Source organism: Leptonychotes weddellii, chromosome 12 (assembly GCF_054177405.1).
Source record: "Leptonychotes weddellii isolate Sample4059 chromosome 12, ASM5417740v2, whole genome shotgun sequence".
NCBI classification, from domain to species: domain Eukaryota; kingdom Metazoa; phylum Chordata; class Mammalia; order Carnivora; family Phocidae; genus Leptonychotes; species Leptonychotes weddellii.
In genome coordinates this window covers 48,477,171-48,494,584 of record NC_138380.1, presented here as the reverse complement: position 1 = coordinate 48,494,584, position 17,414 = coordinate 48,477,171, and the positions used below count along the sequence as shown (strand labels likewise).

Genomic DNA, 17,414 nt, shown 5'->3' with positions numbered 1-17,414 from the left:
TAAAAATATTAGTTCCAAGGAGGGTAACTTTGCGATGTGTGACATACCATTAAAGGTGACAGGGCATGTAAACAGTCAGGAATATTCAACTCTCAAAAAAAAAAAAAAAAGGAATATTCAGCTCTCATAATGAGGAAAAATATCAATCAAAACAGATACAAATGTTAGGATTAACAGACCAAAACATCAAAAGTTTTAGCTGTATTTGTATGTTCAAAAAACAAAGTGGAGATATGGAAAAGATAAGAAAGCTCCTTATGTGTATATCGGGTATCCTCAAGTGGAGGAAGGGAGACAGAAAAAATACTTGTGGAGTAACAGCCAAAAGATTTCTCACTTGATGAAAAGTAGACATCCGTAGATTTAAGCTCAGTGAACCAAAGCACAAGCTACAAAGAAACCTCTATCAGATCACTCATATTGGTCATAACCAGTGATAAAGAGATCCAAAGATCATCCATAAAGTCACAGTATGTACAAAGGAGTGAATGTAAGCATAATGAAAGGCTTCCCAATGCAAATGAGAAAATAGTGGACCAACAGCTCTAAAGAACTGAAAGAAAAAAAATCCATCTACAATTCTTTATCCTGGGAAAATATCTCTTAAAAGTAAAGTCAAAATAAAGATGTTTCCAGACATTCAAAAGCTGAAAGATTTCATCACCAGCAGAGTGGCAATATGAGAAATGTTAAAGGAAGTGCTTCAGGCAGAAGGAAGATGGTACCAGATGGAAATCTGGATCTACACAAAAAATTGTCAGCATTGAAATGTTAACTGTATGGAACGAGACAAGACAGGTACATCAGCCATCCATCAGAAGGCAGAAGGATAAGAAAGAACAGAGACCTTGAAATGCTACATGAGCTCAAACCCTGGTTCTGTTGATTAGTGGCTACATTACTACTTTACTTTCCCGAACATCAGTTTCCTTGTATACCAAGCGGGGAAAACAGTAGGTACTATCTCTTTGGTTTCTGAGCAAGAAGGGAAACAAATTATGTAAAGAAATATGAAAAGTACTTATAATAATGTAAAAACGGCCACAAATTCTTCCCCTTCATGCATCCATGCCATTTTATTAGTGTGATGGTGCAGTTTTCATCCAGGCTCGAGCTTGTATCTCTGTTTGGATTGCGATGTGACTTGTTTTGGTCCAGCGTATCATTAGCAAGAGGTTTGCCGAGCTCACACACGCCAGGGGGTGTACCCTCTTGCTGCTTTTCGGAAACCTCGGACTACCTCATCGTGAAGGGGGCCACAGCTAGCCGGCTGAAGGGGAGGCACACGCCTGTGCCCGAGCTACCAGCTCCAGAGGCAAAGCCCCTGATCACCAGCAGACCACAGACACGAGGGGACCAGCTGAGGCAACCCAGAGGCTGACCCGCAGAGTTGGAAGCAAAGAAAATATTGCCATTTCAAGCCCCTGAACTTCGGGGTAGTTAGTTACACTGCAGAAACAAACTCAAACACTTTAGTTAGGTCTTTACATATATACGTCTAAGTACCTGAATATATATTCCCCAGTCTCGAGGACTTTTATGTGCTACTGATTTTTGAAGTAGAAGATTTTACTTGAAATTTAGAAACAAAACAATATCAAATACTGGCCCATGGAACTAGTCTTGTCTGGTTTCTTCCTTTTTTTTATTTTTTCCCCCCTAGCTGGAGATACCTTGGTAAGAGCTGTGGCATTGGTTTGACGTCACTGAGTATGGGAGGACTGGTGAGGATATCGTGAATCGGCATATTTCCCTCTCTTGTCAGTTTGTACATTGAGTTCCTCAGGCTTTGACCTGAACACATATCTCATACAATGAGATACCAAGATCAGACCCACCAAAAGGCTAAAATTAAAGAGACAATATTAAATAATGGTAAGAATGTGGAACAGGGACATGTTCTTCTCTAGCCAGTGGGATCAGAAATTGATATGGCCTCTCAAGAAATCTATTTAACAGTGTCTTATAAATATGAATGTAAGAATACGTTATTTTCCAGCATTTTCCTTTCTCAGTGTATGCTCAGAAGAAGTATATACATGTGTGGACCCAAAAATGTAGACAAGAACTTTCATAGCTACATCATTATTATTTATCATAGGCCCAACTGCAAACAATCCAAATGTCCCTTAACAGTAGAATGGATAAAAACGTTGCGTTATGTTCCTACAATGGAATGCCACCTAGCAATGGAAAAAAACAAACTAGTGCTCTACCTAAAAATAAGCCTCACGGACATAATTTTGAATTACAGAAGGCAGACACAAAAGAGTACAGATTGGGCGCCTGGGTGGCTCAGTTGGTTAAGCGACTGCCTTCGGCTCAGGTCATGATCCTGGAGTTCCTGGATCGAGTCCCGCATCAGTCTCCCTGCTCGGCAGGGAGTCTGCTTCTCCCTCTGACCCTCCCCCCTCTCATGTGCTTGCTCTCTCTCATTCTCTCTGTCTCAAATAAATAAAATCTTTAAAAAAAAAAAAAAGAGTACAGATTGTATGAATCTACATTATCTAGAGATAATGTCCATTTTTGAGAGGAGGGTCTAGTGGCTGTCATGGGATATTAGGGGTTTTCCTAGTGCAGGTGTATTCTGTTTCTTACTTCTTGGTGTTTATAAGAGTCATGTTCACTTTGCTAAAATTTATTAAGATGTACACACATGATTTTACTTCTCTCAATTTTCAGAAAGTTATTTAAAAATTCAGCATTTGTGTTGTGACTGTATTTATATAAATTTATGTATGCATGCTAAAGATGTTAAACAGAATCAGCACTGGTCTGTATGTCCAGTTATAAATAGAAAGTCAAATTGCAAAATATTGTATATTTTATTTTTAGTAAAAATAAACTAAGCACTGCCTGTTACCTAGTATTGGCTATAATGATTTACAAAATTTATAACAAGCTAATTTAGTCTTTTTGGGTTATGTAAGTAATTGCATCTTCATTATTGAAAATTTGAAAAATATGGAAATAGGTAAAAGATCAGAATAATATACTGCTAGAAACTGTTTTTGAGTGATTATAGTTTTTAATGTGTCTATGTTTATGTCATAGCATATATACTTAATCAAAATTGGAATGTTCTTTTACAATATGATGTTTCGTGTCTATGAAAGTTTTCATTACATGAATATGCCATAATTTATTTAACCAACTTCTAGAAAGTTTTTGAAGATTTGGATTTTCAGCAATGTTGCATGTCCATTTCCTTGTACTGTCCCCAATACTGAGTAATATTAATTAAAAAGTGACATTTTGACAGATTGGCTTAAATTTTTGCTCATGTACCAATAACTCATTTTCATCTTACTCCAGAGGATAATATCCACAGTAGGCAGGACTGCCTACATTTTGGACATTACTTACATCCATATAAATTTCATCATCACGACTGTTACCATTATTATGAGTAAATGAGTTAATGACTACAGAGGAATCAACCTTGAGGTGCTCTCCATGCCAGGAGTGATAGTAGGCTTTTATGTTATCCCACAGAGGCATCTTTCAGAAAGATGGAGTAAATATGAAATTAGATACGGGCAAAAGGCAAGTGGTAAGCTTTGAGAATATAGTAAGAAGCTACAGTAATTTCATTTTTCTTTGCCTTTGTTTTCTAGGTGAGCATCGAGTAGGCCAGCTGATATGATGGCTGTATTGGTTCACATGTTACGTTCTAAAATTACACAAATGAGTTAATATTTTTTACTTTATTTACAGGTAGATAAATACATGCTCTTAAATAGGTAGCTCTTCCTGTGCACAGTTCCCACGTGAATTTCAGTTACCAAGGATTGGGTAAATAGCGCCAGTCCCCCCCACAATGCAATCCAAAGTTAAGATACTACAGGATGTTAAATGCGAGTAAGTGCAAAAGGCACAGACTTCATTGCTAGTTCTTCACAAAAATCCCTGGGTGGGTAACAGAGGTGCATCCTGCCTCATGGACAGTTTGGACAAGTCTGTCCATAACTGGCCATCACGCATCTGTTACTCTTTACACAGAGACAGCAAAGCATGTAATGTGTTACCTCCTTATCCCCAGTGATGAGCCATGTAACATTTTACAGACACACATAACTGAAGGAGGGAATTGGTAATACAATTGGAGGCCTAGCGAAGAAATGAAAATTGATCATGCTAAATGTTTAATTTGAATCAAACATAGATGTAGTTACAGAGAGAATGCTCACTGGGAATGATAGCTCTGTACCATTTTGAAAATTCTGAATTTGCAGTCAGAGGATTTTCGTGAAAATGAACTTACTGATACAAATGAAAACAGTTATTGTGCCAAAATGGATGAAAATGTCCCAAGGGAAATGAGGGAAATACCAGCCCCCCAAAGATAGCTTCACATTAAAGAAACTCTGAAAGAAATTTGATGACATTGAAAACTCAAGGGATAAAATGCTGGCAGCTGATCCAGATTTGAAAGGAATATGACCGTTCTTGAAGGCATAGAGAAGATGCTCGTTCTGTATCAAGTTCTAAGATAAGAAGACAAATGCTAATCAAACTACCCCTGATAAGTTTTCTATAAAGAAATAAAAATTGTCAATATTTTTAATTTTAAATTATAGTGTACTAAATATTTAAAGTTTTTATTTTATATCCTTGTACTTCTGTAACCAAGAGTGAGAGGGATTGTAATGTTTTAATAAAGATTTTTAGAAGTCCGAGGACGATCATGTTTCCCATCAATTATTAAGATTGCACAGTCATTGTTATGATCCCACACTACTGTGTGAAGCAAGGATTGCTTGTGTATCTACTCACTAGTGGGTGGATGTACCTGATTTGCTATAAACTGTTAACTGAGGGAATAACCTTTCTTTTGTTGCTGTGATTGGCCTATGTTATGGCCTAGGTTATGAGTTTTTGAGACTCTCACTTACTTGCAAGAGCTGATGATCACTGCTTGGGTTATCATATTCTCCTCCATCCCTGTACATTACCCAGAGGACATTTATACACAGAAAGTATCTCCAGTAATCTAACAATTCACTGTTAAAAACCTATGTAATATATAATGATGTTATTGACTTGTTTATGATTTAAAGTGTTCAAATCCTTTCTATTTCTTTAGTGAGATAAAAACAGGGGCCTCTAAGGCACTCATTTTTCTTTTTAATCATAAAAAGTTATTCTGAACATCAAACTAGTAAAGAATTTTATTTTAGTGTTAAAAAATACAGAGATCTTCATAGAAATAGAACAAATTTGGACGCCTGGGTGGCCCAGATGGTTAAGCGTCTGCTTTCGGCTCAGGTCATGATCCCAGGGTCCTGGGATCGAGCCCCGCATCGGGCTCCTTGCTCAGCAGGAAGCCTGCTTCTCCCTCTCCCACTCCCCCTACTTGTGTTCCCTCTCTCACTGTGTCTCTCTCTGTCAAATAAATAAAAAAAATAAAATCTTTAAAAAAAAATAGAACAAATTTGAGGACACTGGGGTCCACATTAGTTAAAAAACAAACAAAAACAAAATAAAAAACCCAGCTCTGTTGTCTCAGAAGCCTTAAATGGAAGAAAGGGTGTGAACACACCCAACTTCAAACATGCCAGGGGTAAGTAACATGAGCATGGCAAGCGCAGGGTTTGCATTTCCTGGTCACTGATTGAGAGACCACAAGACTAGAAGTTGTTTTGAAACTGTTTTCTCACCAAAGCAGTAATGTCTGAGAGTGTTTAACAGTTGAGGTCTCATTTATCCTGCGGCTTTTCACCTGAATATTATTTAGGCCCACTACACGGTAGAAGCCATTAAACATCTGTGCACTTCCTGGCCACTTCAGTTGTGACAGTGAATTGTTAGATTATTGGAGATACTTTCTGTGTATAAATGTCCTCTGGGTGATGTACAGGGATGGAGGAGAATATGATAACCCAAGCAGTGATCATCAGCTCTTGCAAGTAAGTGAGAGTCTCAAAAACTCATCCATTTTAAACTCAGATTTCTAGCTGTGATTTTCTTTAGTACTAAAACTGCAAATACAGCACAAATGTTAAGGCCAAAAGCTTCAAAGATTAAATCACCTTTAAGGAGTTCCTTACCAGTATTGGTGTTGGTCTTGTCATGCAGGAAATTGAGGCAGGTTGGTGTTGTTCCTGGAAGCTGCTGTTGGGATTGTTTTGAAGTCCAGTTAAACTGTATTTCAAGAAAAACTCATTATAGAGATGGCATCTATATGTTGCTGGTAAATGCTATATAGCTTTAAACCATCTTCTGGTTATCAGCACCTTTCATTTCTATTGAGGCACACAGTTTACATAACATAGAATTAACCATTTTAAAGTATACAATTCATTGTATATATGAACCACATCTTTATCCATTCATCCGTTGAAGGACGTCTCAGCTCCTTCCACAGTTTGGCTATTGTGGACATGGCTGCTTTGAACATTGGGGTGGAGGTGCCCCTTTGTTTCACTACATCTGTATTTCTGGGGTAAATCCCTAGTAGTGCAATTGCTGGATCGTATGGTAACTCTATTTTCAACTTTTTGAGGAACCTCCCTACTGTTTTCCAGAGCGGCTACACCAGCTTGCATTCCCACCAACAGTGTAGGAAGGTTCCCCTTTCTCCGCATCCCCGCCAACACTTGTTGTTTCCTGTCTTGTTAATTTTTGCTGTTCTAACTGGTGTGAGGTGGTATCTCATTGTGGTTTTGATTTGTATTTCCCTGACGGTTAGTGATGTTGAACACTTTTTCATGTATCTGTTGGCCATTTGTATGCCTGCTTTGGAGAAGTGTCTGTTCATGTCTTTTGCCCATTTATTGATTAGGTTTGATTGCTCATCTAGGTATTTCAGTATTTGTCGACAGAAAAAAATCATTGTATGCCATTCATTTATGAAGTAATGGAGATGATAATGCTAAAAAAGTATACAATTCAGTGGCATTTGGTACACTCATGGTGTTGTGCAAACATCATCTCTATCTAGTTCCAAAATATTTCCATCACCCCAAAATAAAACCCCATGTCCATCAAGCAGTCACTCAGCATTCCCTCCTCCCTCCAGCCCCTAGCAACCACCAATGTGCTTTCTGTCTCTAGGGATTTCCCTGTCCTGGACATTTCATCTAAATGGAATCATACAATATATGGTCTTTTGTGACTAGCTTCTTCCGTTTAGCATCACGTTTCCCAGGTTCATCCGTGTCCTATATATGAGCACTTCATTCCTTTTTGTGTCTGAACAACATCCCATTATATATATGTGCCGCATTGTGTCCAGTCATCCATCATTGGACATTGGGGTTGGTTCCACCTCTTGGCTCTTGGGAATAAGACTGCTATAAATGCTTGTGTACAAGGATGTGAACATTTGTGTACAAGTACCTGTTTTAAAATATTTTGAGTATATACCTAGGAGTGGAATTGCTGGGTCTTCATTGTATATTTAACTTTTTGAGGAACACCAAACTATTTTCCACTCAGCAGTGTTTGTTTGTACCATGCGTAAGGAGGAACTCCTTCCCATTCTTGATACTGCCTCAGGTTCACTCTCTGCCACTCAGTCTACCCCAAAAGAGGTAGCGTGGCTCACCTGATTGTTCTCCTTGTGAGTCTGCCTTCAGAATGTGCGTCTTCCTCTCCTTTTCTCTGTGCCAGCACCTCTAGATGGAGAGCCCTGTCCTGGTCTGTGCTGACGGGACTCCATGGACAAGTATGGGTCTTCCAGTTCTGTATTCCACTTAGGCTTTAGTCTCTTAAATTGGCCTCTGGCTGAACAAATGTTGATCTGTGTCTTTTAATTTGGTTTGTTTTATTTTTCAAATAGTCTGGTATCTACAGTAGAGTTCAGTACGTTATTGTGGGTTCCTTTGGAGATGCCACAATTTAGGGTATCAAAGTTAAGCCAGAAGAATTTGAACTTCATAGATATGTTCTAGATTTGGAGACTTAACATCTAAAAGCCACTTAATGTTAGCATTGTCAACTTGACAAAGTCATCTAGTATTTCAACTTCAATTTCCTTGTCAATAAAAATGGGGGAATCTTATTCACTTTCTTTATATAATAAATATGCCATAGAGTGCACTTAAGTATCAAAGCAAGTGCACACTAACGTAAGACCCAACACAAGAGTAAAGTTGTATGTAACTTAAATTTCCCTTTCAAACATTTGAACACACCTTTCTTGTAGTAAATGATTTTTTATAGTATAAGAATATATCTGAATTTTAAAAACTTGACCATAAAATTCCCAGCAGGGTGATAGCTACAGGTATATGGTGCAGACAGGGAAGCTGGTAAGTGTCTAATCGCCAAGTAAAAGATAGGTAACTTTTTATGGTAAGCATTCACCACCTAACACCTGATGATGCGGCCAGAGTGCCTGGCCACTTCTCCATAAAGGCCTATTTATTGATTGATTGATTGATTTAAAAGATTTTATTTATTTATTTGACAGAGAGACAGCGAAATAGGGAACACAAGCAGGGGGAGTGGGAGAGGGAGAAGCAGGCTCCCTGCCAAGCAGAGAGCCCAATGTGGGGCTCGATCCCAGGACCCTGGGATCATGACCTGAGCCGAAGGCAGACGCTTAATGAATGAGCCACCCAGGCGCCCCTATTTATTTTTAAAGATTTATTTATTTAGTGTGTGACTGACCCAGGGGGGTGGGGGGTGAGGGGCAGAGGGAGAGAATCTCAAGCAGACTCCATGCTGAGCACGGAACCCCATGTGGGGCTTGATCTCCCAACCCCGAGGTGGTTGACCTGAGCTGAAATCAAGAGTATGTTGCGCAACTGACTGAGCCACCCAGGTGCCCCCATCAAGGTCATTTTAAACTCTGGAATTTAAGAAGTGATGGTTATTTTGAAGAAAAACATTTTGAGAAAGCTCTGTAACTATATAAAGAAAGTTTTGTGAATTCACATGGCATCATCACTAGATAACCTGAATATATCTCCAGTAAAAAATGCTCTTGTCTTTTCAAATTATCTTAGGTGACGCGTCACCTTGCCAAACTCTTTGACAGCATTGCAGATCTGCAGTTTGAAGAAGGTCAGGATGTGTCCATCCACAGAGCAATTGGAATGTACAGCAAAGAAAAGGAATACGTCCCATTCCAAGCCGAATGCGAATGCATAGGCCATGTAAGATTTAATGATGAGATGTTCTGTGCTATGGGAGTATTTTTGGGATAATTTTTAAAGGTTGACTTGAATAAGAAAAAAATCAGCTGCTGTCAAATCAGGCCCTGGTTGGTTTGGAGATCAGAGCTCCCTGTTTAGCCATGTCCAGTCTGACCTCCATGTCACGCCGGAATCCGCCATGTTTCCCCCTTTGTGCCCATGTGGCTTCAGCACCCTGCAGAGTCTCAGAAATGCTAGCAGTTGAGCTTGTCAGGAAAGATTGTCGCAGGTTGAGTGAGTGGACCCCAGAAGGAGAAACAGGTGCCAGCCCAGTGACAGAATCTCCTGCAAAGCTTACTGGTTTCACCACTGAGAGTTGGGGTGAAGCAGCACCTTGTAGAAAAGCATGTCTTAAAGGGGCTTGTGGTTCAGGATTGCGATGTGAATGTTCTAAATGGCTGCTCATAAATAAAGTTGATGGCATCTACCACACTGATGTCATTTTCCCTAATAAATGTTCACAGTTAAGTTAGCATATTCTCTCCTTGCACAGCCAAATACCTCAAAAATATTCTTAATGATTAACGGCGAGAATGGCTCATTATGATTTATGAAAGAGCTCTTGGTGTTTCCACATGATGTGGAGGAATTGCATCTTTTTATGATGATGCTTGTGTAGCTTGAGTTAATCCACAGAGTCACTGAGACGGTAGCCTCCATTCCAGAGCTGTTTGGGTTGAGGCAGGGTTCCTTAAAAGGTCCCTTGCAGAAATGTGATGGCAGGCTTTTTTTTTTTTTTTTTTTAAACAGGGGTTTTCTTTCTTTCTCTCTGCTGCTTTTTAATATTGTACCAAGAAATCCTGCCAAATGAAGGGGAAGCAGATGGTGGAATACTTTGATTAAAATATATTTTTTGATCTCTTGGGCTCTTTAGGATATTATTACAGTGATTAGAAAAGTCACCATAAACTATCTTGACAAAAGTGTGTTGCTGTCTGCTCCCTCCCTGGCAGACTGCAAGCCGACTGGCATAGTGCCCAGAAGGAGGACAGTCCACTTGACGGATGTGGTTGTCGCTCGCGGGAACCCTTGGTACTGAGCATTTTCACAGTGCTCTCATTTGTTCTGTGTAAGCAGTTTAGGCCAGAGACTGGAGCGTACACCACATTGATCCTCTAATTGCCTTTGTTTGATAAAAAGATGCTTTTCCTTTAGGTCTTTACTCCCCCACCCCCGCACCGTGATGATTAGTTCCTCCCAATGTAGACTATTTGTATTTTGTTTGATTAGTGTTGACTGAATACCTACTATGTACCAGATGCTGGGTTAAGCTTCTGGGGATCCAGAAATGAGTAAGACATGGTCCTTGTCTTGGAGGAGCTCTTCGGCTCCTTGAAGAAATGGATAGTTGGCAATAATGGGAAGTGGTAATTGTTGTTATAGAGGGTCAGGCAGAAGCTGAAGAAACACCAGAATCAAACAACATCTCGTCAGAGCTTAGTTCTCAGATCACGCTGAGCTAAGTAGCCATTGTTGGCATAGTCATTTGAACAGGAGATGATCCATCAACTTATATGTGTGTTTGGTCTTCCCAGATGGACTGGAAAGTTCTTATGAGGAGGTGGCCAAGTTGAGGACAGGGATCCCAGAATGTTTGGGAAATGCTCAAATGATGTCTGATTTCCTGAAGGAACTAGTTGCTGGGTGACATCAAGTGTTGTGCTTAGTGACTAAAGTAGTGATGGGATCAGAGACCTTGAACTCGGGCACATGAAACAAAACCCAGTTACAGAGTCAGAGGGGAAGGCTCTTGGGATGATGGGGCCCATTGCTAGGGCAGTGCCACCTTTTTCTCTCAGTAGGGAAGGCTGTCAGCTCATTAACTACACAGTACTCCTTCCCAGTTCTCCAGAGAAAGATTCTAGGAATGAATGTTTCTGCCATTTTCACAGACACAGGGGGAATAAAAGGTTTTTTGTGTTTTTTAAGATTTTATTTATTTATTTATTTGAGAGAGAATAAGAACGAACATGAGTGGGGGTGAGGAGAAGAGGTGGAGGGTGAAAGAATCTCAAGCAGACCCCGTGCTGAGAGCCTAGCTGGATGAGGGGCTTGAACTCACCATCCCTGAGACCATGACCTGACCTGAAACCAAGAGTTGGATGCTCAACTGACTGAGCCACCCAGGCGCCCCCCAAAAAACAGTTTTAACATCTTCACGATCTCATATGGTCCTTGGAATTGATTTATTATCATCATTTTTTATTGCTGAGGTCAACTATTTGTGGATAGTGTACATATCTCTTTCATTAGATAATATCATCCCATGGAAACAGATATGTGGATAAATATAACAAAGCATATTTGAATAGGTTAGAAAATGGGTTAAGATAAATTTGTGGGGGCAAAATATACTTGCATTTAAAAAAAAAAAAAGATTAAGTTTCACAAGTCAGCAGTTGTCCTATCTCTTATACTCTCCTGCTGTCTAATTTTTGACAAGTGTGAAGATGAGAACCAGTAGGGAATATAATTAAGACACTTTCTGGAAGCACTTTGTCTTAAGACTAAGAACTAGGAAGATTTTAGAGAAGAATTTTCAGTATATTTAAAAATTATTTTAAAAAACATTAAAAAAAATCAATCTACCATTATCCCCAAAGCTCTAAATATTACTCCACCATATTACTCTATCTACTAGATAGCTGTGATGTTCGGTTTCTCACAACACTGTGCATTACCACAGGGGATCTCGGTCCAGAACCCCCTTGTCTTCAGATGTGAAAAATCAGTAATTGAGAACCCCTCCTCTGTTGAGGCTGCAGAAAGTTATTAGCCATCCAGTAGGTGAAATAAGTTGAGCACTATCCTGGGAGAAGACAGGTTCAATGAAATTCATCCATTGTTCACCTTATCCTTGGAGTTATATACCTCCTCTAGTTTTCTACCTGGATTTGAAATAAATCCGGGGCTCCTGGGTGGCTCAGTCGGTTAAGCATCTGACTCTTGATTTCGGCTCAGGTCGTGATTTCAGGGTGGTGAGATCCAGCCCCACATCCAGCTTAAGATTCCCTCCCTCTCCCCTCCCCCCACTCATGCTCCTCTGTGCTCTGTCTCAAAATAAATAAATAAATCTTGAATATAAACACACCTGAGGCCTCTCTCTCTGCATGGCTTTTAAGCCCATGGGAGGGTGGAATTATCTCTCTTCCAGAGTTAAGCCTGTGCTAAATCATTTCAACTTGCGTCAAAAGGTGGAAACGTGGCTCCTGGGACTTGAAAAGACGATGCAGGGAACAGTGCGACATTCCATCACAGAGGCCATAGCTGCCTATGAAGAAAAACCTAGGGAACTGTGGATCTTGGAGTTCCCCGCCCAGGTTGCACTCACAGGCTCACAGATCTGGTGGACGACAGATGTAGTGATAGCCTTCAGTAGACTGGAGGAAGGCTATGAAACGGCCCTAAAGGACTTCCATAAAAAACAGGTATTTTATAGACGTGATTTCAAGGCTTGAAGGGACTTGAAGAGGTTGGCGTTCATCCCTCCGTCATTTAGGGGAGTGTTTTCTGTGTGCCAGGCACTATGCTAGGACTATTTCAGCAATCAGTGGTTTGACTTTTCTTTCTCTAGCTTTGTGTTATCTTTCTGGATTGCTACATGGGTTAAAAAAAAAAAAAAATCACATCACTCATCCCCCAAGTCTCTAGTATATCACATGTACTTAGACACTGTGCCTATTTCTGTCATTCTGTGTAAGACTCTCCATCTAGTCTAATGGAGTATTTATTACAAAATATGTACATGATTTGCATGACTCAGAGAGATGGAGAGCTCTTCGGCAAAGACAGATGTTTTCATGTATTTTGGGTTTTGGTTAATTACAGATCACAGATGAGCAATTGTGGAAAATGATCTATTTCGAATTCCATTTTATTCACCCCGCTTACCCTGTCACCTCTACGTGAGCCTCCCGACTTAAGGTGTGCTCCTAGTTGTGGAACAGTTCAGAGATTTGGCCTTTTTTATTGGCTTTTAGATTTGGAAAGTATTTAAATATTAGTGTGTTTACCTTTCTTATTTTCAGTGGATGAAGTGTGAATCCAGAGACATTAAGCGATTTCCCCAATGTTGTACAATTTGTAAGTAACACTGGCAGGACCAGCAGAATTCAGAATGCTTTCCACTGCTCTCTATTGCTTGCCCTCTTAGCAGTACTTTTAATTCAGTCCCTGAAAAATCAAATAGATGCAGAGGATGAAGGATACTTGTATTGCTAACATATTCAGGAATTTTAGGTTTTAGAGTGTTTTGATTATTTCTTTTAATTTTGCTTGAATCTTGAGTAGAGATCACCTGACTTATTGATGTTATTAAAGAAGTCTTTGTATTGTTTCCTTTGGAGAGAAGTATATTCTTGATGTACATCTTTAGGAAAAGAGGGCATTGGTTTATATTGAGCTGGGTTTAGGTTACAAGATTGGATTTTCAAAAGTGACTGGTTTCCTCCTAGGGCAATAGCTCTACAGTTCAAGTCAATGCCACTTGGATGAGGAAGCTAAGTAGGTAATTTTTTTTTATGAACATTAATAGTTAATTAAATTGCAATTATACTATGGTTTTATAAAAATAAGTTTCTGGTTAGTTAATTTATTGATATCTGTGCATTTATTAAAAGTACTTTCATTATCTATTGAAGAAAGGATTTTTTTTAAAAATTCTAACGTCCTTTCAGATTTCAGGTATTATCAGTCATTGCTCAAACTTAAACTTTTCAGCATACATATTCCTACTTTATTTTTCCCTTGCTTCATTTAATTATCTCTTTGCTTACAAGATACCATTTTCTGTGATAATTAAATATTTAATTGCTTAAAACAGTAAATTATGTGTTATGGATATTTCTTCTATCAACTTTATTTTCAATGTCATGATTTCTTTATTATCGTGTGTTATTAAAGACTTAGAAGAAGAAAGTACAGGTTGAGAAAGAAAAAAAGGAAAATAATTTTTAGAAAACACCCATAGCCTAGGCTTCTCTTCCCACTGGTGATCACTGATGACGTTTTGGCATATAGACGTCAAAAATTTTTCCTCTTTCTTTGTGAATGTGTAGACATCTATCTGTCTCTCTTTAAATATACGTCGATTTGTAGCTATTTACATAAATGTGTATTTGTGCTGATATGTGTCAATTATCTAAATATACATAGAAAAAATATTTTTTTACATGTAATACATTTTGTTACTTTGTATTTTCACTCAATGTATTGTCTACCTTTTTTCTTGCTGTAAATATGTATCAAATTGACAATAAAAATGGCCAAATAGTATCCCTTTATCTGGGTATTCCAGAATTTATTTCCTCCCTTCTCTAGGTCTACTCTGATAGTCTGAGAGCTCATCAAGCACTGATGTAGGTTCTGTGGTTCCAGCAGTGAAGTTCTTGACTTCACGGTGCTTATGTTCTGGCTCACTGTTAATAGATCTTACCTCTTCCTCGCAAGGACGGTGGAAATCTTTATTCTGATATCCACTTCCTATTTTACATGCTGCTGTTTAATTTTTTAAAAATATTTTATTTATTTACTTTTAGAGAGAAACCATCAGCAGGGAAAGGGGCAGGGGGAGAGAATCTCAAGCATACTCTGTGCTGAGCGCGGGGCTCGACGTGGGGCTCGATCTCACCACCCTGAGATCACAGCCTGAGCCGAAACCAAGAGTCAGACACTTAAGCGACTGAGCCACCCAGGCATCCCTAATTTCATTTTTTTAAATCAGATTTACCAACATATTAAGCAGTGACTTTGTTCATTATTTTTTTACCCCATTTCTTATCTTAAAATCCAATTCCCTTCCTCCTGTAGTGTATGTTTTAGTGGTTTATGCAGTGATGGATAATAAGTAGGACATTTTCTGATCCTTGTCTTTCTTTTGACTTCTTTCTTGATAGATAAGGCCTAAAATTCTAAGTTGAGAATTATTTTCTTTCAGAACTTTAAAAAATATTCTGTTATCTTATGGCCTTCATTGGTGCTATAAACTTTCAGGTCAAATTATTTTTCCTTCATGTTAATTGTAGGAACATTCAGTCTTTGGTCTTTGGCTGCTTTTATGAATTTTTTTCTTTTTGTGGTTGTGATGTTTTCTTCTATTGTATCTACTTGAAGATTTTTTTCTCTTGCTTTTCCAATTTAGCTGCTAAGTACTCTGTGAACTTCTTGAATCTTCAGTTACATGTCTGTCTTAACTTTGGAAAATTCCCCTCCATTTTTTCTTTGATTGATGCCTTTCTTCCATTTGCTCTATTTTTTCATTTAGAATTTTATCTGCTATATGTTGAACCTTCTCATGCCCTCCGTCTTTTAACCTCTTATCATATTTTCAAACTCTCCATTTTTTTGTGCTGTAACTTAGGTAATTTTTTTCTCTGTAGGAATTCTGTGTGCCCTGGAGAGAGTGTGCATCCCCATAGTGTGTTTCTCTTCCTTGCTTCTTCCAAGTTTTGTGGATGCTGGGTTAATTTTGTGGTTGGTTACTCAGTTGAGGATTTCCAGATCACAGGGCATGGGCTTGAGGTTTTGATATCTCTAAAGGGACTTTTTTCCTCTCCAAAGGCTTTCATCTTGCTTCTCTGAGCTGGTCGGTAGAATTTTTCTAGAGCTCTTTATTAGACTATGTAAGACTCTGAGAATCTCAGCTACATGTCAGCATCTCAATTCCAACTCACGGCCTTGCTCAGGGAGTGTGAGAGGCAGGAGACAGAAATGTTGTGTTCCTGTGTGGCAGTTTAAATCTCAGTTTCCAGATGTTTGAATCTGTACCCAAATCCTACATTAGGCTGCCATGACATTTGCTACTGTTCTGGCTTTGAGGCGCATTCCTGGCATCAGGGACTATTACTCCCTTCCACCCACTCCTCTTCCTTCTGTCCCATCTCCTTCCACCTCTCTCATGTTCTGCTGTGGACTTTGTACATGGGTGTATTTTTGCTGTGTGTGTGTGTGTGTGTGTGTGTGTGTGTTTTAATGAAGGAGTTGCCCATTTAGCTTAATCCAGTACATTGCAGAGTGTCTTTTATTACTATACTTAAAACTGGTGATTAGGTTGGTTTTCTATTTTTTGACTATCATTAATAATACTGCAGTAAACAGCCTTGTATATGCATACATACATGTTGTTCATGTTTTTCTTTATTTTTTCAGGACAAACTTCCAGAAGTAAGATTGCTAGGTTAAAGATATACCTCTTTTTTTTTTTTAAGATTTTATTTATTTATTTGAGAGAGAGAATGAGATAGAGAGAGCATGAGAGGGGGGAGGGTCAGAGGGAGAAGCAGACTCCCTGCTGAGCAGGGAGCCCGATGTGGGACTCCATCCCGGGACTCCAGGATCATGACCTGAGCTGAAGGCAGTCGCTTAACCAACTGAGCCACCCAGGCGCCCAAAGATATACCTCTTTTAAGCCTTTGGAACATTGTGCAAATTTACCTTCCCACTATCAGTGTATGAGAGGTGTCGACTCTTTCCCCTGTCGGCAACACTGGGTTGATTCTTTTTATTCTAATAGCTAAAGTTCTTCATATCCCAGGTGCTTCAGCATATTTCACTAATTAACAGAATTTATAGGGTTTTTTTTTTCTCCCTTCAAATAAAGTTTTCCATTCTGTTCAAGAGTTATGTAATGCTTCCTTTTCATGTTGGATGAGAAGCAGACAAGAGGAAGGTTTATGAAGAAAGCATTTATCTGCTTAATTATGAAACACTTTTAGCACAAATTGAAATGTTTGACAGACCAGCCAACAGATGCCTTCAATACAGTATTTCAATTTTGTAACTGATACTAATATGCATATTAGAGAAGCTAACATTTGAATACTGTTGAAACCTTAGTGAGGTTCATGAGAAGTGGGTGCATCTAAATTGAAACCCCATTAGCATCCTCTCTTCAAAAATGGATGTAACCATCTGCTGGAGTTTGTTTTTAATTAAAATTACTCCCGCTAATACTGTGAGCAGTTTTTAAAATGAACATTAGTCCTTTAAAATCACTCCATTTTAAACTGAGATCAGAGTTGGCTATAATTGATGATCTACCTGCACAAATAATTTCTTTGCTTAGTCCTCACGTCCAAATTGTAGTGAGATAAATTATTATTTTAAATTCTGTTTTTCCTTTTATGTGATTTTATGTGAGGTAATGTTGGGATTAAAGGCAAAAATACTGCATTTTGGATATATATCCCTGCCTTGCCAGAGTCTTAGAAAATATTACAGATCTAGTAAATTCACTTGCTCAGATTTGAGGGGTCCTTGGCAAAAGTATTTTGT

The 17,414-nt window shown here is 38.8% G+C and overlaps 1 protein-coding gene across 1 annotated transcript in view; it reads left to right on the top strand.

Moving 5' to 3' along the window:
- DNAH11 (dynein axonemal heavy chain 11) overlaps positions 1–17,414 on the top strand; it is a 281,936-nt gene that overhangs the window by 82,078 nt on the left and 182,444 nt on the right. The window contains 2 exon segments of the mRNA XM_081800433.1: positions 8,955–9,104; positions 12,338–12,571. Of these exon segments, the coding sequence (XP_081656559.1) occupies positions 8,955–9,104; positions 12,338–12,571 (384 nt within the window).